At 47.7% G+C, this 25,146-nt stretch overlaps 1 protein-coding gene, 1 long non-coding RNA gene and 1 pseudogene across 2 annotated transcripts; 1 reads left to right on the plus strand and 2 right to left on the minus strand.

Annotated features, from left to right (window-relative positions):
• Positions 1-284: 284 nt before the first annotated feature.
• LOC103174520 (acetyl-CoA acetyltransferase, cytosolic-like) lies at positions 285-5,618 on the minus strand. The gene is made up of 7 exons (XM_042331831.1): positions 5,601-5,618; positions 4,330-4,447; positions 2,895-3,038; positions 2,060-2,182; positions 1,809-1,963; positions 1,266-1,376; positions 285-823 (listed from the first exon to the last, which is right to left on the minus strand). Exons 2-7 carry the CDS (start codon positions 4,427-4,429, stop codon positions 653-655), a joined length of 804 nt encoding a protein of 267 aa, XP_042187765.1. The 5' UTR covers positions 4,430-4,447; positions 5,601-5,618; the 3' UTR covers positions 285-652.
• A 10,289-nt stretch (positions 5,619-15,907) lies between these two features.
• On the plus strand, positions 15,908-16,910 carry LOC121848132. Its single transcript, XR_006084863.1, has 2 exons — positions 15,908-16,046; positions 16,490-16,910. It is a non-coding gene; the product is annotated as an uncharacterized LOC121848132 (long non-coding RNA).
• Positions 16,911-18,128: 1,218 nt separating this feature from the next.
• Positions 18,129-20,756, minus strand: LOC121848119 (annotated as a pseudogene).
• Positions 20,757-25,146: the final 4,390 nt, after the last annotated feature.

Below are 25,146 nucleotides of genomic sequence, written 5' to 3' on the forward strand. Positions count from 1 at the left end.
TTAATTAAAAATACTACTGGGGAAGGATGTAATAAGGCACTATATCAAATACAAGGATGATTATTATCTCCCCAAATAAGTAACCTCTCTGATTCTTGGTTGCTGATCTTACCATGGGGAATGATAAAATGCTCAAAAGTATTAGGGCAGCATTTGTAAATCAATTAAAGCAAAATTAAAATACAATGAATGTTCCCCTGCTTTCTCACATGTATTCAACCATCTTGCCCTTCTATAAATACTGGCACTTGATGTAATTTGAGAGTCAGTTTACAAGATTCAGCAATGGTACATTGAGCAATTTATTTCATAAAGAAAAAAATGGTCAATCTGAATTGAGAGATAATAGGAAGGAGTTTATGAATTTTAACAAAAGTATGGATTCCACATACACAATATTACTATGATTTCAAACTTCAGTACTTTTAATCAAATATTTAAAAGTTACACTAATTTTCAGAACCATTTTATGTGGACTGAAGTTTTGAATAGTTTTAAAACCTACCTACTTTACACATTCATTATAAAAACAAAATGCACCTACATTTCATTGGAATCAGGCTGTAACCTCTAAAATAAAAGCTCAATTTTATCCAGTCAGTAGCTTAGCTGCAGAGTATCTTCAGTTCTTGTAGTAAAATTTAGGTGTAATTTATTGCCTTTCAACACACATAGCTATTCCCATTCCACCTCCTATACACAAAGAAGCAATGCCACGCTTTTTTCCTGTTCTCTCCAGTGCGTAGAGAAGTGTAACCAGAATGCGGCACCCAGACATTCCCAGAGGGTGACCTAAAGCAATAGCACCACCTTGGATGTTTACCTAGAAAGACAAACACAAAAAATGCATTTTTTTAAAAAAGAGGGAAAACCTTTTCCCTAATTTTCTCCTTACTCCACTGGCCTGCTTCAGGTCCCCTGCCTATCCTACCATCAGCAGTCAGGCTTTCAGCCTATCTGCTCTCACTTTGTGGAACTCCAACGAGAGCCCTATCACCTCAACTCTCCCTTACCTCCTTCAAGGTCCTCAAAACCTTCCTCTGACCGGTCATCTTCCTGGCCCCCATCCCTCCCGAATCCAACCCCAGCTTGGATGCAAACCCTCGACTGCAGTGGCTTGGGACATCCTCCCGACATGAAAGGCGCTTTATAAATGCAATTTGTTGTTTTATTACATCCCACATTGACCCATTGGGTGAATCAGGAAGTAAAAAGGATCAATTGCATTTAGTTGTAGTGCCAATTTTTATATCTACATTTCTCACCTTCTCTGGGTTTATACCCAGTTCCTTGACAACAGCTACAGACTGTGATGCAAAAGCTTCATTGATTTCGAAGAGATCAACTTCATCCAGCGTCCAGCCGGCTTTTTCTACCTAGAATAAATAGTAAATCTAAGTCATTACCCTTGAATCTGAAGATGATGGAATGCACAGTGGGTGAATCATTGGTTGAAAAGAAAACAATCTACTTGACCCTACTTCAGGGGGACACAATTTGACCGCTCCTCAGTCAATGATATCAGCCATGTGAGGAGTGACCGAGCAGACCTTTTCCAAATGGGAAAGGGAGATACCTGGAGTTGAGCCATGACCCCAGTCTCGTCTCCTGCAGGTGCTTAAAAAACAATAGCAGAGTCCTGGGGGCAGAATAGCTGCCAATTCTCTCACTTGCAGGATAGCCCATTCCCAAAACAGGAAACACCATATAAAAGTAGAGTTGTGCTAATAAATGAACATGTCTGAGTCTGGTTAAGGCTCTATGCTGTGAAGAGGTATAAGTATTAACAATATTCTTGTATTACTTACGGCCTTCCTTATTGCTGCTATAGGCCCGACTCCCATAATGGCAGGATCCAAACCAGCCTCGGCCCAGGATACAATCTGAGCCAAAGGTTTCAGGCATTTCTTGTCAGCTTCTGATTTCTTCATCAGAATCACAGCTGCGGCCCCGTCATTTATTCCTGCAGAACAGCAAACAGAGTGTGCTGTCAGTAAAGTTACTGCCTTCTTTTCAACGACTTTATAAGCAAATTACAAAAGTGATTCTTTCTGCTGACCTGAAGCATTAGCAGCAGTGACAGTGCCAGATACGCCCTTTGCAAAAGCCGGCTTTAGTTTAGACATGGCTTCGAAGGTGCTTCCGTGACGGGGAAACTCATCGGTTGACACCTCGATAGGCCCTGAAGAGAGAGAGAGAGAGAGGATGATGTTAGATTATTAAGGCTCCTAATTAAAATGTAGCAATTCGAGGCGACACAATAGTACCAAATAAAATTTTAATTTCATTATAAGTGTTATACATTTAAAAACAAGTGTGGCACATATGTTAGTCGAAGTGAATAATGTTGGCCTCTGTCTGGTTGAGTGCCAAATAGTTTGGAAGACCTCTTGCAAGCCCATAGGGTTTAGGGCAGACTGGATGACATAAGATCACAAAAGAGGTTTGGATAAATAAAACCTTTCGGCCTATTCAATCTGAGCCTTCCAGAATATCCATGCTATCATCTCTCATTACCGCATAGTTTTTTTTTAAAAAGTGTCCAGCAACCTAGCTTCTGCCATCCCTCCTGGTAATCTACTGCAGTTGCAGCAACGTGTAAAGAAACACTTCTTGTTGTGTGTCCTAAATAATGTCCTTTACAACTCTGAACCTGTACCTTGTTTTCTGCTGGCTTGGTATATCTGAATATATTATTGTAGGTTTACTTTCTCAATCTCATTCAGCATCTTATATACCTCTATAGAGGTCCCCTCTATGACATTTGTTTTTGAGGCTTGAAAAAGCTTAGAATATGCAACTTTCTGAAACCTTCTCCTACACGCACTCACACGCGCTCGTGCAGATGAACCAGTCAGTCTCAAAATCTCTCCTCCTAGGAGTACAGCACATACCTCTCCTGGAAGGGACGGAGACAGGAACAATTTCTTTTTCAAAATAGCCAGCTTTCTGTGCTGCCTCAGTTCGGTTCTGGGACTGTACAGCAAACTTGTCCTGCTCCTCTCGACTCACATGCCACTGCATCGCCACGTTCTCAGCTGCATCGAGAGGACGAGAAAAGTAATTCGGGAAACGTTCTGTAGCTTCAAACCTTTATATAAATATGTGCATGGCCAAGAGACCGTAGCTATACATAATGATGGCTATCAAGTAACATGCTACTTTACATCTACGTCCGTTCTATGAGCTTGCACAGCTTTGGTTCACACATTCACACCCTCCAAGGTGGTTTTAGGCCAGTCATCACAGTGTAAAAGTACTGCCCTCGGGTGACTTTGCTTATCTGTCACCACAGAGGATAATTTTAAAGATACATTGTTGCTCTAAAAAGTTAAAAGCTTGAGCTTCCAAGGAATTCAACCACAGAATCTTTTGGTCTTAAGTTGGCTGAGCCATGTAGGATGCCTGGGTCTCCACCAAGAATAGTATGTTTCTATTCGCGAGGATGTTTAAAGTGCTTCACAACTATGAAGTGTGTAGTGACTGTGTATTTTGTAGGAGCATCTTTAGTCAACAGTCATGTTCCCTTTACAGTTCAGAACAGAATTAACCTCCTCCATATTTTGAACTTCAGAAAGGATTCAGGTTTGTTCCAGTAAATTTGTTCACATTTTTCCAATCATCGATGAGCACCTCCACAGCTGAGGTAGTTAATACACGACTGTGTCTTGGAGGCTGGGAACAGGCACTTTGGATTGCAATCTGAGCTCAAACACATTGTGCCCATTATTTCAGTATCTAATTTTAAGAAATAGTTACAATACATGATTAAATAGAAACAAAAAGAACTTTTTCTATTCAAATAACGCCCCCCATTTTTAATCAGAACAATACTATCTTATAAATTTATCAAACCCTGCATATAGATTGCTCCATTCCCAAGCTGCTCTCTTTGAGCACTTGGTTGACAAAGGCACTGCCTGGCGTTGAACTGAGACTTGGAAGACACAGATTTGTGCCAGGTTACCTGGTGTCAGCTTGGCAGCAGATGGGATGTTACAATTAGTTTGTATAAGTAGGAGGAAAAATACAGCCAGTGTTCCCACTTCTTATCACATTCAATGGTCCTGGCTGGAAGGTGCTTGTGTGTGGACAGGAAGAGACTTGCCTGTGATATTCCATCTCCTCTCATGGTCAAACAGCCCAGTGACCCTTTACCACTCGGATTCACACATGAAGTACGGCCACTTTAATGAGATACTGGAGGGCAGCTGGTAGCCTTAGAACTAAACGCCACAGATCCTCAGAGAGGTTAGAAAACAGAGGGAAATGCAATTAATTTCCAGTACTTAAATGCAAACCTTGTATTTATTCAGTGACAGTTCTTACCTGTTACACCCATGTGGTAGTTATAAAAGGCGTCCATTAGGCCATCACACAGAATGGTATCCTGAAGGGACATGTCTCCTACTTTGACCCCAACTCGCATTGGAACCACATGTGGAGCCTGTGATTAAAAGAAGCAGGTTTTAGCTAAGTGTACTTGCTGTGTACTGGGACTCCACATGCAACAAGATCTGGCTGGAGAAAAGGAAGAACTTGCATTTGTATAATGCCTTATTTTGTGGACCACTGGCACCAGTATTGGTGAAAGAGGGAGCTCTTCCATCAGGATGTCATTGAACATATTCAAGACTGAGATTGATTTTTAAAAACTAAAGGGATTAAGGGATATGGGGATAGGGCGGGTAACTGGAATTAGGTTAGAAGATCAGCCATGGTCTTATTAAATGGCGGGGCAGGCTTGAGGGGCCGAATGGCCTACTCCTGCTCCTATTTCTTATGTTTTTAATGTTGACAAGACAAAGGCTTTCCTGCTTGGCTCCCGTCAGCATCTCCGCACTTCAGGCATTGGCTCACGTCAGCTCACGGAGACAGTACAGAATATCGAATCAACCATTTATTCAAACCTCATCTTCAACCTTTCATCTGGGGTCTTATCAAGTTGACGTTCTTCCATCTTCACAACACTGACTGCCAACTTCAGCCACAGCCCCCCTTTCCCCACCCCCAGCCACGCTTAACAGCACCTTTTGCCCTATTATTATTATTTATTATTATTATTTCCCCAATCCCTCAACCTATCTCCCCGGCAGGGGCTGGGTGGGGGGGGCGGCAGGGGCGGGGGGGGCAGGGGCTGCAGGGGGGGCAGGGGCTGGGGGGGCAGGGGGGCAGGGGGGGGCAGGGGCTGGGGGGGCAGGGGGTGCAGGGGGTGGCAGGGGCTGGGGGTGGGCAGGGTGCAGGGGGGGGCAGGGGCTGGGGGGGCAGGGGGGGGGGGGCTGGGGGGGGGGCAGGGGGCTGGGGGGGGGGCAGGGGGCTGGGGGGGGGCAGGGGGCTGGGGGGGGGCAGGGGGCTGGGGTGGGGGGGCAGGGGGCTGGGGGGGGCAGGGGGCTGGGGGGGGCAGGGGGTGCAGGGGGGGGCAGGGGCTGGGGGGGGGGGGGGGGGGGCGCTGTGGTGATGGTAATAGTGATGGTGAAGGTCCCGCACAAACAGCTTCAATTATCCTTCAGCTGTTTGCAGGAAATCCGCCTCCAGAGCAGCGCCTCCACACACACACACACCCCCAGTGTCCGGGGGTCCCCCAGTGTCCGGGGGTCCACCCCAGTGTCCGGGGGTCCCCCCCAGTGTCCGGGGGTCCCCCCCAGTGTCCGGGGGTCTCCCCCAGTGTCCGGGGGTCCCCAGTGTCCGGGGGTCCCCCCAGTGTCCGGGGGTCCCCCCCAGTGTCCGGGGGTCCCCCCCAGTGTCCGGGGGTCCCCCCCGCTGTCGGGCTGTGGCGCTGCTCTCTCTGTGTTACCTATTGGGGTTCGCGCTGCGGAGAGGATCACAACAGCGTCTCTCCGACTCACGGCGCTGCACCGCGTGCAGGAGGCGGGGGGGGGGGGGCACCAGGCAATCCGCCCCGCCCCGCCCTCCCTGCCAGTCACCCCACCCCTGGGCCGGTCCCTGCAAGGGCCGAAAAAATTTCCCCACCACTCTCGCCCCCCACCCCCCATCCCGCTCGGCTGCTTTGGAGTCATCTGAACTTCTTCCCCTCTTGGCTTCCTCCCACAATGACCTATCCTCCTCGGTCACTGTTCTCCACAGCTCCCTCTCCTCCACTTTCGATTCCCCTACTCCCCTCTCTTCCCGAACCATCTCCTATTCAGATAAGTCACCATGGTACACCAGCCACCTCCACTTCTTGAAGACAAGTGCATGCCGCTGAGAGCACCGGGCTTAAATCAAACTTAATGATCCATCAGCAGATCTGGCTGGAACTTTTCAAATCCTACCACCTCGCTCTCGCCCCCTCTAATTCATCTTTCTACTCCAAGACAATCTTGGAGGCTAAGGGCAACCCCAGGCTCCTCGTCTCCATCACCAACCAGCTCATCCGTCCACCCTCTCATGCCTCACCCATCCTCACCTCAATGCCAACTGTGAGGCGATGTTGGACTTCCTGAAATCCAAGGTTGATGGGATCCACCCAGCTGCCTTTGCCCTTCCTTCTGCTACCCCCATCCCCATCTCCCCCTCCCGCCCCGGCCCCTACCCATCCCTCCCTCCACACCTTTGAACCTGTCTCCCACTCCTCTCTCATCGCCACTATAACCACCATGAAACCGACCACCTGCTCCCTCGACCCCATCCCTACCCCTCTCCTTCCCTCCCAGCTACATCTTCTTGCCCCTCTACTCACAGACATCATAAGCCTCTCCCTGTCCACTGGTACTGTTCCCACCCCATTCAAAACCGTCGTCATGACTCCTATCCTCAAAAACCATCCCTGGACCCATCTGTGTTCTCAAACTACCGCCCCAAACTCCTTTTCCTCTTCAGTATCCAGGAATGAGTTGTTGCTTCCCAGCTTCTATCCGTCCTCTCCCGCCACTCTATTCACGAGCCACTCAAATTAGTTTTCTATGCAGCCCACAGCACAGAAACAGCCCTGGTCAAAGTGACAAATAACATTCTGTCCATCTGCGTCCAAGGCTCCTTCTGCCCCCTCGTCCTTCTTGATCTCTCTGCTGCCTTCAACACCGTTGACCACTCTATCCTCATCCACCACCTCTCCTCTCACCTCAACCTTCATGGCTCTGTCCTTGACTGGTTCAGATCGTACCTCTCACACTGCCTCCACTTCATCTCCACAAACGGTTTCGCCTCTAGCCCCTGCACCGTCTCGTGCGAGGTTTCTCAGGGCTCTGTCCTTGGTCCCCTCCTCTTCAATATCCATATGCTCCCTCTTGGTGACATCATCCACAGACATGGGATCAATTTCCACATTTATGCAGATGACACCCAACTCTACCTCTCTGCCTCCACCCTTGACTCCAGGACCACTGCTTTCCTGACAGAATGTCTGGATGAGAGCTAACTTTCTTCAGTTGAATGTCTCCTGATTGGCACCTCAGGCTCTGACAGCATCACCATCCATGGTTGCACATTCCACCTTACTAAGCCAGGCCGGAACTTTGATGTCTTGTTTGACCCTCAACTATCCTTTCTACCCCACATCTGTGCCATGACCCTCTCTGCCTTCCCCCACCTCCGCAACATCGGCCAACTTCATCACTGTCTCACACTGTCTAACTCCTTGCTTGTCGGCCTCTAACTCTGCAGCCTGTGTCCGCTCCTGCATTAAGCTCCGTGACCCTATCATCCCCGACTCCACTGGCTTCCCATCACACAGAGGATACAGTTCAAGATCCTGGTCCTCACCTTCAAAGCCATCCATGGTCTTGCTCCCCCTACCTCTGTGACTTCCTAACCCCCTACCATCCTGCCCGCTCCCTCTGTTTAGCGGGCTCTGGCCGGCTTCACATCCCCCACCTCATGCGCCCCACCATTGGCGGGTGATTCTTCTGCTACTCTGGAACTCCACCCCGCAATCCCTCCACCTTGCCAAATCCCTTGCCTCCTTCAAGACACATCTCAAGACCCTCCTCTTCGACCTTGCTTTCAATCACCATGCTTCGCCCCCGCCCTCCATCCTCCCCAATCCCGACCTCCAGCTCGGGTCCGAAACTCTGACTGTCCAACGCCTTGGAGTGTCCTCCTGACGTGAAAGGCACTATACAAATGTAATTTTGTTGTTGTTGTTACCTCCAAAATCCTGGACTACCCTACAACAACAACAAAAACAAAATTACATGTATAGAGTGCCTTTCATGTTGGGAGGACGTCCCAAGGTGCTGGGCAGTCAGGGGTCAGGACCTGAGCATGGGGTGAGGGAAGGCAGAGAGGTGGGAGGGCGACCGAAGGCACGTTTGAAGAGGAGGTCTTGAGACCGGCCTGAAGGAGGCAAGGGAGGAAGCGAGGTGAAGGAACCGTGGGATGGTGTTCTAGAGTGTGGGGGCAGAGAGGCTTAAAACCCGGCCACCGATGGTAGGGCAGGTCGGGTGGGAGACATGGAGCAGGCCAGAACCTGCTGAGCGGAGGAGTGGGCAGGTTGGTAGGGAGTCAGCAGGTCAGAGAGGTAGGAGGGGGCAAGGCCATGGATGGCCTTGAAAGTGAGGTCAAGGATCTTGAACTCGATCCTCTGAGGGATGGGGAGCCAGTGGAGTCGAGCGAGGGTGGGAGTGATGGGGTCATGGAGCCTGGTGCGTGAGAGTACACGCATTTTGGATGATCTGCAGCTTGTGAAGGGAAGAGTTGGGAAGGCCGATGAGGAGGGAGTTCCCATAATCGAGCCTTGATGTGATGAATGCATGGATAAGGATTTAGACAGCCTGAGGGGTGAGGCAGTGGCGGAGTCTGGCAATGTTGCAGAGGTGGTGGTAGGCAGTGGATGTGGGGGAGAAAGGACAGTTCACGGTCAAACAAGACACCCAGGTTCCTGATTGTCATAGTGAGGTTACCCTAGGACTTCATCCTTCTCACTTTAACTTCTGTGGGAAAGCTTTTTGACAAGTAGAAAGGAAAAAAATATATAGATTCAAGGACCATTGTCCTGCAACTTAAGAATGTCCCGAATTTTGGAAAATCCTAATATTCTGACTTAAATCTTGTGAAAAACTAGCTTCCAATACTGAATTTAAAATGTGTTCAAAATTCTGCACATCTTAAATTTTAATATAATGGTCGAGTTTTGGTCGATTGTTAGTTTGCACTACTCAGGTACTCACTAGTTAAACTCATTAAGTCATTGGGGTGACTCAGTTAGAAGCTTAAAATGAAGATTTTCCTGAATGCAAATTCATTGTATAGATCAGGATATGATTAAAATCGGGATTTCTTGACAAAAAGAAAAGTGTAAATGTTTGAGCTGGTAAATCAAACAGTAAGTGCTCACCACCTCTGTTTGCTAATTGCACATTTTGCGTTTATCTTACAGCTTCAAGGTGGGACTAACATGTGAACCTCAACTATTGTATTTTATCTTCTTTGAAAGCAACCTTGTGCTAAATTCTTGAATAATACACTAGATGGAGCACTCACAGCATTAGAACTCCATTTGGGAAGGAGAGAGAGAGAAAAGGATTTATCTCCTGTGTTTCATTAAATTACAGATTTTAAATTAGAGAAATTAGAACAACTGGGTTGCTCATTTTTATTTCTATGGCAACTTTTCTTCTCCAATTCTCTCACCTACACTCATAAAGTGGTCATTATTCATGTACGAACCTGGGTAGCGAATGTTGGAAGAATAGTCAACAACAGGCAGCTTGCAGGGACCGGCCCTTGCAAGGACCGGCCCTTGCAAGGACTTGCAATTGCAATGGTCCTTGAATCTATATATTTTTTTTCTTTCTACTTGTCAAAAAGCTTTCCCACAGAAGTTAAAGTGAGAAGGATGAAGTTCTAGGGTAACCTCACTATGACAATCAGGAACCTGGGTGTCTTGTTTGACCGTGAACTGTCCTTTCTCCCCCACATCCACTGCCTACCACCACCTCTGCAACATTGCCAGACTCCGCCACTGCCTCACCCCTCAGGCTGTCTAAATCCTTATCCATGCATTCATCACATCAAGGCTCGATTATGGGAACTCCCTCCTCATCGGCCTTCCCAACTCTTCCCTTCACAAGCTGCAGATCATCCAAAATGCGTGTACTCTCACGCACCAGGCTCCATGACCCCATCACTCCCACCCTCGCTCGACTCCACTGGCTCCCCATCCCTCAGAGGATCGAGTTCAAGATCCTTGACCTCACTTTCAAGGCCATCCATGGCCTTGCCCCCTCCTACCTCTCTGACCTGCTGACTCCCTACCAACCTGCCCGCTCCTCCGCTCAGCAGGTTCTGGCCTGCTCCATGTCTCCCACCCGACCTGCCCTACCATCGGTGGCCGGGTTTTAAGCCTCTCTGCCCCCACACTCTAGAACACCATCCCACGGTTCCTTCACCTCGCTTCCTCCCTTGCCTCCTTCAGGCCGGTCTCAAGACCCTCCTCTTCAAACGTGCCTTCGGTCGCCCTCCCACCTCTCTGCCTTCCCTCACCCCATGCTCAGGTCCTGACCCCTGACTGCCCAGCACCTTGGGACGTCCTCCCAACATGAAAGGCACTCTATACATGTAATTTTGTTTTTGTTGTTGTTGTAGGGTAGTCCAGGATTTTGGAGGTAACAACAACAACAAAATTACATTTGTATAGTGCCTTTCACGTCAGGAGGACACTCCAAGGCGTTGGACAGTCAGAGTTTCGGACCCGAGCTGGAGGTCGGGATTGGGGAGGATGGAGGGCGGGGGCGAAGCATGGTGATTGAAAGCAAGGTCGAAGAGGAGGGTCTTGAGATGTGTCTTGAAGGAGGCAAGGGATTTGGCAAGGTGGAGGGATTGCGGGGTGGAGTTCCAGAGTAGCAGAAGAATCACCCGCCAATGGTGGGGCGCATGAGGTGGGGGATGTGAAGCGGCCAGAGCCCGCTAAACAGAGGGAGCGGGCAGGATGGTAGGGGGTTAGGAAGTCACAGAGGTAGGGGGAGCAAGACCATGGATGGCTTTGAAGGTGAGGACCAGGATCTTGAACTGTATCCTCTGTGTGATGGGAAGCCAGTGGAGTCGGGGATGATAGGGTCACGGAGCTTAATGCAGGAGCGGACACAGGCTGCAGAGTTAGAGGCCGACAAGCAAGGAGTTAGACAGTGTGAGACAGTGATGAAGTTGGCCGATGTTGCGGAGGTGGGGGAAGGCAGAGGGGGTCATGGCACAGATGTGGGGTAGAAAGGATAGTTGAGGGTCAAACAAGACATCAAAGTTCCGGCCTGGCTTAGTAAGGTGGAATGTGCAACCATGGATGGTGATGCTGTCAGAGCCTGAGGTGCCAATCAGGAGACATTCAACTGAAGAAAGTTAGCTCTCATCCAGACATTCTGTCAGGAAAGCAGTGGTCCTGGAGTCAAGGGTGGAGGCAGAGAGGTAGAGTTGGGTGTCATCTGCATAAATGTGGAAATTGATCCCATGTCTGTGGATGATGTCACCAAGAGGGAGCATATGGATATTGAAGAGGAGGGGACCAAGGACAGAGCCCTGAGAAACCTCGCACGAGACGGTGCAGGGGCTAGAGGCGAAACCGTTTGTGGAGATGAAGTGGAGGCAGTGTGAGAGGTACGATCTGAACCAGTCAAGGACAGAGCCATGAAGGTTGAGGTGAGAGGAGAGGTGGTGGATGAGGATAGAGTGGTCAACGGTGTTGAAGGCAGCAGAGAGATCAAGAAGGACGAGGGGGCAGAAGGAGCCTTGGACGCAGATGGACAGAATGTTATTTGTCACTTTGACCAGGGCTGTTTCTGTGCTGTGGGCTGCATAGAAAACTAATTTGAGTGGCTCGTGAATAGAGTGGCGGGAGAGGACGGATAGAAGCTGGGAAGCAACAACTCATTCCTGGATACTGAAGAGGAAAAGGAGTTTGGGGCGGTAGTTTGAGAACACAGATGGGTCCAGGGATGGTTTTTGAGGATAGGAGTCATGACGACGGTTTTGAATGGGGTGGGAACAGTACCAGTGGACAGGGAGAGGCTTATGATGTCTGTGAGTAGAGGGGCAAGAAGATGTAGCTGGGAGGGAAGGAGAGGGGTAGGGATGGGGTCGAGGGAGCAGGTGGTCGGTTTCATGGTGGTTATAGTGGCGATGAGAGAGGAGTGGGAGACAGGTTCAAAGGTGTGGAGGGAGGGATGGGTAGGGGCCGGGGCGGGAGGGGGAGATGTGGATGGGGGTAGCAGAAGGAAGGGCAAAGGCAGCTGGGTGGATCCCATCAACCTTGGATTTGAGGAAGTCCAACATCGCCTCACAGTTGGCATTGAGGTGAGGATGGGTGAGGCATGAGAGGGTGGACGGATGAGCTGGTTGGTGATGGAGACGAGGAGCCTGGGGTTGCCCTTAGCCTCCAAGATTGTCTTGGAGTAGAAAGATGAATTAGAGGGGGCGAGAGCGAGGTGGTAGGATTTGAAAAGTTCCAGCCAGATCTGCTGATGGATCATTAAGTTTGAGTTAAGCCCGGTGCTCTCAGCGGCATGCACTTGTCTTCAAGAAGTGGAGGTGGCTGGTGTACCATGGTGACTTATCTGAATAGGAGATGGTTCGGGAAGAGAGGGGAGTAGGGGAATCGAAAGTGGAGGAGAGGGAGCTGTGGAGAACAGTGACCGAGGAGGATAGGTCATTGTGGGAGGAAGCCAAGAGGGGAAGAAGTTCAGATGACTCCAAAGCAGCCGAGCGGGATGGGGGGTGGGGGGCGAGAGTGGTGGGGAAATTTTTTCCTTGCAGGGACCGGCCCAGGGGTGGGGTGACTGGCAGGGAGGGCGGGCGGGGCGGGGCGGATTGCCTGGTGCCCCCCCCCCCCCCCCCCCCGCCTCCTGTCCGCAGCGAGAACCCCAATAGGTAACACAGAGCGAGCAGCACCACAGCCGTACAGCGGGGAGGGGACCCCCGGACACTGGGGGGGACCCCCGGACACTGGGGGGGGACCCCCGAGCACTGGGGGTGGGACCACCGGACACTGGGGGGGGACCCCCGGGCACTGGGGGTGACCCCCGGACACTGGGGGCGGCGAACATCGGACACTGGGGGGGAACCCCGGACACTGGGGGGGACCCCCGGACACTGGGGGGGGACCCCCGGACACTGGGGGGGACCCCCGGACACTGGGGGTGTGTGTGTGTGTGGAGGCGCTGCTCTGGAGGCGGATTTCCTGCAAACAGCTGAAGGATAATTGAAGCTGTTTGTGCCTTCACCATCACTATTACCATCACCACAGCGCCCCCCCCCCCCCCCCCCCCCCCCCCCCCCCCCCCCCCCCCCAGGCCCCTGCCCCCTCCTGCACCCCCTGCCCCCCCCAGCCCCCTGCCCCCCCCAGCCCCCTGCCCCCCCCAGCCCCCTGCCCCCCCCCTTGCACCTGCCCACCCCCAGCCCCTGACCACGCCCTGCACCCCCTGCCCCCCCCCTGCGCCCCCTGCCCCCCCAGCCCCTTCCCCTTCCCTGCAGCCCCCTACCCCCCCTCCCTGCCCCTGCCCCCCCCCCCACCAGCCCCTGCCGGGGAGATAGGTTGAGGGATTTGAGAAATAATAATAATAAATAATAATCATAATAATAGGGCAAAAGATGCTGTTAAGGGTGGCTGGGGGTGGGGAAAGGGGGGCTGTGGCTGAAGTTGGCAGTCAGTGTTGTGAAGATGGAAGAACATCAACTTGATCAGACCCCACAGATGAAAGGTTGAAGATGAGGTTTGAATAAATGGTTGATTTGATATTCTGTACTGTCTCCGTGAGCTGACGTGAGCCAATGCCTGAAGTGCGGAGATGCTGACGGGAGCCAAGCAGGGAAGCCTTTGTCTTGTCAACATTAAAAACATAAGAAATAGGAGCAGGAGTAGGCTATTCGGCCCCTCAAGCCTGCCCCGCCATTTAATAAGACCATGGCTGATCTTCTAACCTAATTCCAGTTACCCGCCCTATCCTCATATCCCTTAATCCCTTTAGTTTTTCAAAATCAATCTCAGTCTTGAATATGTTCAATGACATCCTGATGGAAGAGCTCCCTCTTTCACCGATACTGGTGCCAGTGGTCCACAAAATAAGGCATTATACAAATGCAAGTTCTTCCTTTTCTCCAGCCAGATCTTGTTGCATGTGGAGTCCCAGTACACAGCAAGTACACTTAGCTAAAACCTGCTTCTTTTAATCACAGGCTCCACATGTGGTTCCAATGCGAGTTGGGGTCAAAGTAGGAGATATGTTCCTTCAGGATACCATTCTGTGTGATGGCCTAATGGACGCCTTTTATAACTACCACGTGGGTGTAACAGGTAAGAACTGTCACTGAATAAATACAAGGTTTGCATTTAAGAACTGGAAATTAATTGCATTTCCCTCTGTTTTCTAACCTCTCTGAGGATCTGTGGTGTTTAGTTCTAAGGCTACCAGCTGCCCTCCAGTATCTCATTAAAGTGGCCGTACTTCATGTGTGAATCCGAGTGGTAAAGGGTCACTGGGCTGTTTGACCATGAGAGGAGATGGAATATCACAGACAAGTCTCTTCCTGTCCACACACAAGCACCTTCCAGCCAGGACCATTGAATGTGATAAGAAGTGGGAACACTGGCTGTATTTTTCCTCCTACTTATACAAACTAATTGTAACATCCCATCTGCTGCCAAGCTGAGACCAGGTAACCTGGCACAAATCTGGGTCTTCCAAGTCTCAGTTCAACGCCAGGCAGTGCCTTTGTCAACCAAGTGCTCAAAGAGAGCAGCTTGGGAATGGAGCAATCTATATGCAGGGTTTGATAAATTTATAAGATAGTATTGTTCTGATTAAAAATGGGGGGCGTCATTTGAATAGAAAATGTTCTTTTTGTTTCTATTTAATCATGTATTGTAACCATTTCTTAAAATTAGATACTGAAATAATGGGCAAAATGTGTTTGAGCTCAGATTGCAATCCAAAGTGCCTGTTCCCAGCCTCCAAGACACAGTCGTGTATTAACTACCTCAGCTGTGGAGGTGCTCATCGATGATTGGAAAAATGTGAACAAATTTACTGGAACAAACCTGAATCCTTTCTGAAGTTCAAAATATGGAGGAGGTTAATTCTGTTCTGAACTGTAAAGGGAACATGACTGTTGACTAAAGATGCTCCTACAAAATACACAGTCACTACACACTTCATAGTTGTGAAGCACTTTAAACATCCTCGCGAATAGAAACATACTATTCTTGGTGGAGACCCAGGCATCCTACATGGCTCAGCCAACTTAAGACCAAAAGATTCTGTGGTTGAATTCCTTGGAAGCTCAAGCTTTTAACCTTTTTAGAGCAACAATATATCTTTAAAATTATCCTCTGTGGTGACAGATAAGCAAAGTCACCCGAGGGCAGTACTTTTACACTGTGATGACTGGCCTAACAGAAGCCAGGAAGGTGTGTGTTATCCTAAAACCACCTTGGAGGGTGTGAATGTGTGAACCAAAGCTGTGCAAGCTCATAGAACGGACGTAAATGTAAAGTAGCATGTTACTTGATAGCCATCATTATGCATAGCTACGGTCTCTTGGCCATGCACATATTTGTATAAAGGTTTGAAGCTACAGAACGTTTCCCGAATTACTTTTCTCGTCCTCTCGATGCAGCTGAGAACGTGAGCCTTAACCAGACTCAGACATGTTGATTTATTAGCACAACTCTACTTTTATATGGTGTGTCCTGTTTTGGGAATGGGCTATCCTGCAAGTGAGAGAATTGGCAGCTATTCTGCCCCCAGGACTCTGCTATTGTTTTTTAAGCACCTGCAGGAGACGAGACTGGGGTCATGGCTCAACTCCAGGTATCTCCCTTTCCCATTTGGAAAAGGTCTGCTCGGTCACTCCTCACATGGCTGATATCATTGACTGAGGAGCGGTCAAATTTTGTCCCCCCTGAAGTAGGGTCAAGCAGATTGTTTTCTTTTCAACCAATGATTCACCCGCAGTGCATTCCCTCGTCTTCAGATTCGAGGGTAATGACTTAGATTTACTATTTATTCTAGGTAGAAAAAGCCGGCTGGACGCTGGATGAAGTTGATCTCTTCGAAATCAATGAAGCTTTTGCATCACAGTCTGTAGCTGTTGTCAAGGAACTGGGTATAAACCCAGAGAAGGTGAGAAATGTAGATATAAAAATTGGCACTACAACTAAATGCAATTGATCCTTTTACTTCCTGATTCACCCAATGGGTCAATGTGGGATGTAATAAAACAACAAATTGCATTTATAAAGCGCCTTTCATGTCGGGAGGATGTCCCAAGCCACTGCAGTCGAGGGTTTGCATCCAAGCTGGGGTTGGATTCGGGAGGGATGGGGGGCCAGGAAGATGACCGGTCAGAGGAAGGTTTTGAGGACCTTGAAGGAGGTAAGGGAGAGTTGAGGTGATAGGGCTCTCGTTGGAGTTCCACAAAGTGAGAGCAGATAGGCTGAAAGCCTGACTGCTGATGGTAGGATAGGCAGGGGACCTGAAGCAGGCCAGTGGAGTAAGGAGAAAATTAGGGAAAAGGTTTTCCCTCTTTTTTAAAAAAAATGCATTTTTTGTGTTTGTCTTTCTAGGTAAACATCCAAGGTGGTGCTATTGCTTTAGGTCACCCTCTGGGAATGTCTGGGTGCCGCATTCTGGTTACGCTTCTCTACGCACTGGAGAGAACAGGAAAAAAGCGTGGCATTGCTTCTTTGTGTATAGGAGGTGGAATGGGAATAGCTATGTGTGTTGAAAGGCAATAAAATACACCTAAATTTTACTACAAGAACTGAAGATACTCTGCAGCTAAGCTACTGACTGGATAAAATTGAGCTTTTATTTTAGAGGTTACAGCCTGATTCCAATGAAATGTAGGTGCATTTTGTTTTTATAATGAATGTGTAAAGTAGGTAGGTTTTAAAACTATTCAAAACTTCAGTCCACATAAAATGGTTCTGAAAATTAGTGTAACTTTTAAATATTTGATTAAAAGTACTGAAGTTTGAAATCATAGTAATATTGTGTATGTGGAATCCATACTTTTGTTAAAATCCATAAACTCCTTCCTATTATCTCTCAATTCAGATTGACCATTTTTTTCTTTATGAAATAAACTGCTCAATGTACCATTGCTGAATCTTGTAACCTGACTCTCAAATTACATCAAGTGCCAGTATTTAGAGAAGGGCAAGATGGTTGAATACATGTGAGAAAGCAGGGGAACATTCATTGTATTTTAATTTTGCTTTAATTGATTTACAAATGCTGCCCTAATACTTTTGAGCATTTTATCATTCCCCATGGTAAGATCAGCAACCAAGAATCAGAGAGGTTACTTATTTGGGGAGATAATAATCATCCTTGTATTTGATATAGTGCCTTATTACATCCTTCCCCAGTAGTATTTTTAATGAATGTTTTCCCCAGTGAATTTGTGTGAGGGAGAAATCATGTCCACAATGAAATAACATACACAATTAATTAGATTTGAAAAGACCAGAAGCACAACATCAACGTTTATTCATGAAATTAAGGTGGTCTCTTAACAGCTCCCTACATAGATGGGCTGATCACTTGACAACTGTCACATTTTATTTCTGAAGGAGCTTGAAGCACAAGTGTCAATGTACAGGAAATAATTTTGCACAAATAACTTGAAAGAGTTGACTATAGGTAACAAAGTAAGAGGTCTTTTAAATCCGGTTTGTGCCAAATAGCACTAAACAAGCATAGTAAATTAAACAGAGCACTAAACAAGTGGCACTGAATTTCAGACAAGTATGACAAGCTGCTCAATCTAGAACAGAAGTACAAGAAGCACCTGATGGATGCCAAGAGTTAAACATGAATTATAATAGCTGATATTAGAACTCAGGTGCTTCAGCCATTAAGCTGTGGAGTCCTGTAGCTCAGTGGTTAGAGCACTCGCTTTGCAAGCGAGAGACCTGAGTTCAATTCCAGGCAGAGGGCGAAACCTTGGGCAAGTTTCCTTACTCCACACAGAGCCTAATAATAATCCCTCCAAAACCAAAAACAATAATAAAAATTAGTCATTTTCAATCTATGACTGTTTGTGGGACATTGCTGTGCGCAATTGGCTGCCGCGTTCCCCCACAAATGTACAGTCAATTCACTTTACAGTGTGTTCTGTGAAGCGCTTTGGGACGTCCTCCCGACGTGAAAAGCGCTATACCAAATGCAAGGATTATTATTATTATTATTATTATTATTAAGCTCTCCACTTTGAACTGCATCTTGGTAACTCTTTCCTTTGTCTTGCTTTTCATCTGGGTAAAGTTTGATGAGATCATCAATTCGCAGGATGGTTATAGCAGCTTCTGTTGCAAACTTCAGACTCTTGACTTTAACCATAGTAGGCTCAAAGACACCAGCTTGTTTGTTGTCCCTTGGCTTCCCATTCAATAAATCAAGACCAATCCTGCACAAACAAAATGTGAATTTGATTAACACTGTTTTAATAGCCAGTCACTACAATATTAGTAAAACATTCATAATTTCCGATTGAATTCCGACAACTCAGCCATAAAAGTTACTTTAACAAGATGGAGAAAATCCATTTTTCACTTTACTGCTATCTGGGGCACCAGGTCACCAAAAATCAATGATTGCTCATGAATTGCAACAATGTTCAAATTTAGTTTCATCGCTGATTCAAACAACAATGGGTCTCAAGTCACAATCTTTTGCAGACCACAGTACAACAAAAGTTTTACCATTTCAAAGTTTTGCGATCAGGATTGACCTGAGCTTCGTTGTGGAAGGCACGCAACTTTGCAACAAGGTCTGTAGAATCCTGAGCAGCATTCATTCACTGCCAGAGTCTTAGGAATAACCAACATGGCCCGGGAAAATTCTGCAGTGGCAAGTTGTTCACGTGATCCCTAAACAAAAAGACAACCAACAGTTAAATACATGAAGTACTTTTAACTTATTTTCTTAAAATAATTTTTAATACTGCAAATTAATAGGGACAGTAATCCCTGGTTAATCAGCTCAAAGCATACGGTAAAAGTGCCCTCCCCCAATAATCTTGAAATACAATTAAACCCATACCAAACTAGTTGCATAGTTTTCCAGGTAGATGGAGAGTGCAGCTTCCACAGCCCCACCTCCTGGAACTAAAGACTTGGACTCAAGCACTCTCTTCACAACACAGAGTGCATCATGTAGGGAGCGCTCCATCTCATCACACATGAAATCATTTGCTCCTCGCAGAATGATTGATGCAGAAGTACGGGCCTTTGTACTGAAAAATACAAATTAAACTTTACAACAATAGTACTTGTGAGGGTTGGGTTAAACTCATTTTAAAATGTCAGCATCAATTTATACCTCACTTTTAGAAATCAGAATCTAGATCCCTTTTTCAATCACAAACTTTGTGTGCACTGCTCCTGAATGAACAATACCTATTGCTTATATACTGTTATGCAAAACAATATTCATTGCCGACTTAAACCAGGAATAGATGTGACAGTTCTACTTTCATCAGGAAACTGCTTAGATTATATTTATATGCACAACAAATTTAATCTGCATCTGTGCAGTCAATATAAAAAAAATTCAACACCATTACAATCCCAACATCTTTTTCAATTCTGCAACACTAACAGTAGCATTACAAGATACTACACTGTATACATTGGAGATAATTTTTTATGTTCAGCTAATGCATTACTGAGAAGACATCAGCAAGGTCTTCAGTCACACAAGGCTGAATATTCTCTATCCCAAGCGTACAACTGCTCATGCCACAGATATTAGCAGGGCAGCAAATAAATGGGAGTTCAGTAAGTTGTACATGTTTTTCTTACTTTTTAACAAGTATCAGTTCATCATCGCATATCCTTTCTTGAACCACCTCCTCAGCTTGGCCCACTAAAGAGGGATCAAAACTCTCATCTCCTTCCAAGTTTGCAAGTGTTGAACAGATAGTTGCTATAAACAAAAACAGGTAAAAATCATCAGAATAGGTTTCTCAGTCCAAGACACCCTTTTCTGATTTACGTACTTTTAACACTTCAACAAAATTACATTTGTATAGCGCCTTTCATGTCGGGAGGACGTCAGAATCACTAGGAAAATTCCAGCTGATTCCGAATGCCAACCTTTCAAAATTGAATGACATTAATATTGGACATTAAACTCGATAGCTTGTCACTCCAAGGGTAAAGAGCTGAGCAATAAGTTATCCGGAGTAGCGAGTTTGATAAAGGTCCTCCCAGCTGCTCCGTGGCTTTTGGCCCTATCCTGTCACACGATAAGATGTAAGACAGCGTAGGAGGCCACGGCTTAGCCCCTGCAACGCATCTGAGCATAGGCACCCAACCTCCGCTACCAATCACAGCATCGGGCTGGAGGCCTTTGTAATGCAAGATGCCATATTACAGAACGAGTTATCAGATCAATTTTCGACTAAGAAGATAGCGAATAAGCTATTTTCTGCTCGCTGGATTCAAACAATCTGAGTCAGTCATAGTGGCTATCACTGGCCACTATGAATGTCAGCACAGACAGAGGCTACTCAGTGCACCATTGATCCGCGCTAGGAGTTGGGCCCACAGAATAAAATTAATGTTTTTGGTTTTGGGCCTCGTCCAACCAGGTCGGAATTCCGGATAACTGGAGTCCAATAAGGCAGGGGATCACTAGTTTGAAAGTATATATAATTCAAAACAGTAACCTAGTAAAAAAAATTGCTGCACTTACCTCCACTGGCCTTAGCAATTCGTCTGAGGTCTTTCTTCAGACAACGGCGTAATGCCCTGCAGGGACCTGCGCTGCAGGGACCTGCCCTACATCCTCCCATCACAGCATCAAGCTAATTCTAAATATATCCAATATATCAAGCAGGAAGTACATCATCCAACCCCAGGAACTCTAAATTTAGAGCAGAGTTCCAACAGATATCTACGATTATCATAGATATACCTTTGGTACTGGAAAGAGTTCCCACTTTATTTCCTAAAACTAGTTTGTCCTAAAAATATAATAAATTTGAACTTGTAAAAAATATATAGGGATGGAAATGTTTTCATACCATAAATAATCGCCCAAATAATTGTTGCATTTGATATAGTGGTTAGAACACTGAAACATCTCAAAGCACTTCACATATAATTGCTGTCAAATGTAATGACTGTATATTTGTAAATAGTTGCAACATCTTTCTGACACAGAGACAAGATTGCTACCAACTGAGCTCAGCTGACAAATAATAAATAGAGGCCAGAAATGTTTTTAAGTTTTGGTACAGAATTCTTTGAAAGTAAAGTAACTATTGTAATTACTTTACAGGAATAAAGCTACTCCTGAGAGTTTAAATAATTATAATAATCCTTGCATTTGATATCATGCCTTTCATGTCGGGAGGTTGTCACAAAGCGTTTCACAGGATTTATTTTAAAGTATAGTGACTGAACTGAGATCTCGAGAGCAGCTGGCAGTCAAATGACAAAGAATGGAAAACAGGTATTTAAAAACCGAAGTCAGATGATGCTCTAACGGCCCACTGGGTAAAAGTACCAACTGCCGTAGCACTAAACCTTGCATTTGATAGAGTGCATTTAATATAGAATCTCAGGAATGTCACAAGTTTGATCTCAAAAAGAACTACTCCGAGATGCAATACCATGTGAAGGCTGCTATGTAAATGCAGGTTGTTGTTGTTGCTTTGGGTTATTATGACTGGTCTCAGAGTCCCTGGCTTGGGAGAGTTCATGCTTCTGACTGACTCTCTTCCCCTACTGGAACCTGAGCATGGTCACAAGATGTCAGGTAATTTTAGGGTCAGCCTTATCACAAGATTGGTCTGGATTGACAACAATCACTCTCGCTCTCAAGGCTCACTCATAAAGAATGAGCACTACTGGAGATGCAGGAAGGTAGCTGGTGCCTATAGAACTGTAACCCAGCAAAGGATCACCTGAAAACAACAACACAACAACAACAAGATTGCATTTATAGAGCGCCTTTCACGTCGGGAAGAGGACCGGCCCTTGCAGGGACCGGCCCTTGCAGGGACCTGCCAGGCTGTCCAGGACACAGTGGGGGTGGCAGAGGGCGCTGGAGGAGGGAGGAGGTTGGGGAAGTGCCTTGAGCTGCTGTGGGTGCACAGAGCAGCTGCCACTCAAGAGAGAGAAGCCCAGGTAAGAGCAACCTGAGGCTGGAGACCCAGCCCTCACCCCCCTCCCCACGCCTTGCCCTGCATTGCCCTTGCCCTGCATTGCCCTTGCCCTGCATTGCCCTTGCCCTGCATTGCCCTTGCCCTGCATTGCTTTGCCCTTGCCCTGCATTCCCCTTGCCCTGCATTGCCCTTGCCCTGCATTGCCCTTGCCCTGCATTGCCTTGCCCTTGCCCTGCATTGCTTTGCCCTTGCCTGCATTCCCCTTGCCCTGCATTCCCCTTGCCCTTAGCCCTGCATTGCCCTTGCCCTGCATTGCTTTGCCCTTGCCCTGCATTCCCCTTGCCCTGCATTGCCCTTGCCCTGCATTGCCCTTGCCCTGCATTGCTTTGCCCTTGCCCTGCATTCCCCTTGCCCTGCATTGCCCTGCCTTGCCCTTGCCCTTGCCCTGCCTTGCCCTTAGCCCTGCCTTGCCCTTGCCCTGCCTTGCCTCGCCTTGCCCTGCGCAGGGCACCAGTTGCCCCTCAGCGTTTGGCCAAGAACTCCCTGAAACGGCGGCCACTTAAATATTAATTGTTCCGCGATTTCATCTCACCAGAGGTGAGGGGCAAACCCATCAGCTGCTTTTCCGGGATTTAATCCCCTTCCCTTCTCCCTGGAAACACCTCGACCGGGCTGTGTGCTGCCTGTTGTTTCCAGAGCAGATCAGCCACTGCCACGACTACAGTCAGCTTTGGGGCTGTGTGTGTGTGTGTCTGTGTGTGTGTGTCTGTGTGTGTCTGTGGGGGTGGTGGTGGTTGCACATCTGTGTGTGTCTGTGGGGGTGTCTGTGGGGTGGTGGTGGTTGCACATCTGTGTGTGTCTGTGTGTGTGTCTGTGGGGGTGGTTGCACATCTGTGTGTGTCTGTGTGTGTGTCTGTGGGGGTGGTTGCACATCTGTGTGTGTCTGTGGGGGTGGTGGTGGTTGCACATCTGTGTGTGTCTGTGGGGGTGGTGGTGGTTGCACATCTGTGTGTGTGTGTCTGTGGGGGTGGTGGTGGTTGCACATCTGTGTGTGTGTCTGTGGGGGTGGTTGCACATCTGTGTGTGTCTGTGGGGGTGGTTGCACATCTGTGTGTGTCTGTGGGGGTGGTTGCACATCTGTGTCTGTCTGTGGGGGTGGTGGTGGTTGCACATCTGTGTGTGTGTCTGTCTGTGGGGGTGGTGGTGGTTGCACATCTGTGTGTGTGTGTGTGTGTGTGTCTGTGGGGGTGGTGGTGGTTGCACATTTGTGTATGTGTGTCTGTGTGTGTGTGTGTGGGGGTGATGGTGGTTGCACATTTCTGTGTGTCTGTGTGTGTCTGTGGGGGTGGTGGTGGTTGCACATCTGTGTGTGTGTGTGTGTCTGTGGGATGGTGTGGTTGCACATCTGTGTGTGTGTCTGGGGGATGTGGTGTTGCACATCTGTGTGTGGTGTGTGTGTGCGAAAGAGCGAGGAGAAAGAAAGAGGAAGATATAGAGAGAGAGAGGGGGGGAAAGGAGAGAGGAAAGAGAATAAAATAAAAGCAGCAGAAAAACCTGCAGAGTGCTGGTGCTGGTTACACTGGTGGCTTTTTGCAGGTTGAGTGACTTAACTGATGTGTGGAGCAGAGACTCACTCACTGCGGCTCTACTGCTCTCTCTCTCTCTTTCTCTGCAGGGCTGCCTGGCTGCACAGCCTCTGTCTGTCTGTCTGTCTGTCTGTGTGTCTCTCTGCCTCTCTGTGACTCTGTCTGTCTGTCTCTCTCTCTCTCTCTATCTCTCTGTGACTCTGTCTCTCTCTCTCTGTGACCCTGTCTCTCCCTGTCTCTGTCTGTCTGTGTCTCTCTCTGTCTCTCTGTGACTCTGTCTCTCTGTGTCTCTGTCTGTCTGTGTCTCTGTCTCTCTGTGTCTCTGTCTGTCTGTGTCTCTCTCTGTCTCTCTGTGACTCTGTCTCTCTGTGTCTCTGTCTGTCTGTGTCTCTCTCTCTGTCTCTCTGTGACTCTGTCTCTCTGTGTCTGTCTGTCTCTCTGTGACTCTGTCTGTCTCTCTGTGTCCGTCTGTCTCTGTGTGTGTGTCTCTCTCTGTGTCTCTGTCTGTCTGTCTCTCTGTGTCTCTGTCTGTCTGTCTCTCTGTGACTCTGTCTGTCTCTCTGTGTCTGTCTGTTTCTGTGTGTCTCTCTCTCTGTGACTCGTCTGTCTCTCTGTGTCTGTCTGTCTGTGTGTCTCTCTCTCTGTGACTCTGTCTGTCTCTCTGTGTCTCTGTCTCTCTCTGTCTGTCTCTCTGTGACTCTGTCTGTCTCTCTTTGTATGTCTCTGTGTCTCTTTCTCTCTCTGTGACTCCCGCTATCTCTCTCTTTGTCTGTCTGTCTCTCTGTGTCTCTCTCTCTGTGACTCTGTCTCTCTGTGTCTCTGTCTGTCTGTCTCTCTGTGTCTCTCTGTCTCTCGTATCTGTCTGTCTCTATCTGTCCCTCTCCCTCTGAATGAAGATTTCCACTTTCAACAACTGGCAAAACACCCTGAACCCCCACACCCCCACCCTCTGGCTGACTGACTGACTCCCATTTCACCACTTTTCCCCATGTGAGAGTTGTTGGCCATGAATGTTTTACCATATCCTTAAATTATTTACATGCTGACGTTGCTGCTTGTAACATTTTGCTCAATACTAGGCGTCTTGTGTCTACGTGCTTGGAGATGTAATGTAGTTGCTGTACGTGGGATATATTGTTGGGAATACTGGAGTCAGACAGGATTTGAAGAGTTGTGTGAATATTCGTGTTTTATTCAACTAAGCATAGGGCTGCATGAGGAGTACCTGTGCTTAGTCATTTTAGACCTGTAGTAGTGTTTCAATACCAGTCACTGGGGGCCGGGAATCATCCCACTCAGCTCCTGTTAATCCTGCAAGCCAAAGCCCTAAAGGATTGGGTGGTCCTAGCTGGACGAGGAGCGGAAAGCTTCACAGACAGCTTCACACACAGACCGATATTGATGGCGAGCTATACAGTTTTAGCTGGTTAGACTCCAGCAATACCCCAACACACACCCTGGGGTCCCCAAGCTTGGCTCTTGCCAACTTGTGCGTAATACCTTCTGGAATTAGGTA

The sequence above is a fragment of the Callorhinchus milii genome, unplaced genomic scaffold (assembly GCF_018977255.1).
Source record: "Callorhinchus milii isolate IMCB2004 unplaced genomic scaffold, IMCB_Cmil_1.0 Scaffold2, whole genome shotgun sequence".
NCBI lineage: Eukaryota > Metazoa > Chordata > Chondrichthyes > Chimaeriformes > Callorhinchidae > Callorhinchus > Callorhinchus milii.

Excerpts from the sequence above, each read along its gene's own strand:
- LOC103174520 (XM_042331831.1), bottom strand. The coding sequence starts at position 4,429 with ATGCGAGTTGGGGTCAAAGTAGGAGACATGTCCCTTCAGGATACCATT. Across the intron at positions 2,183-2,894 it reads CTCCGTCCCTTCCAGGAGAG|GGCCTATCGAGGTGTCAACC; the intron begins GTATGTGCTGTA and ends CTCTCTCTTCAG. Across the intron at positions 1,964-2,059 it reads CACTGCTGCTAATGCTTCAG|GAATAAATGACGGGGCCGCA; the intron begins GTCAGCAGAAAG and ends GCTGTTCTGCAG.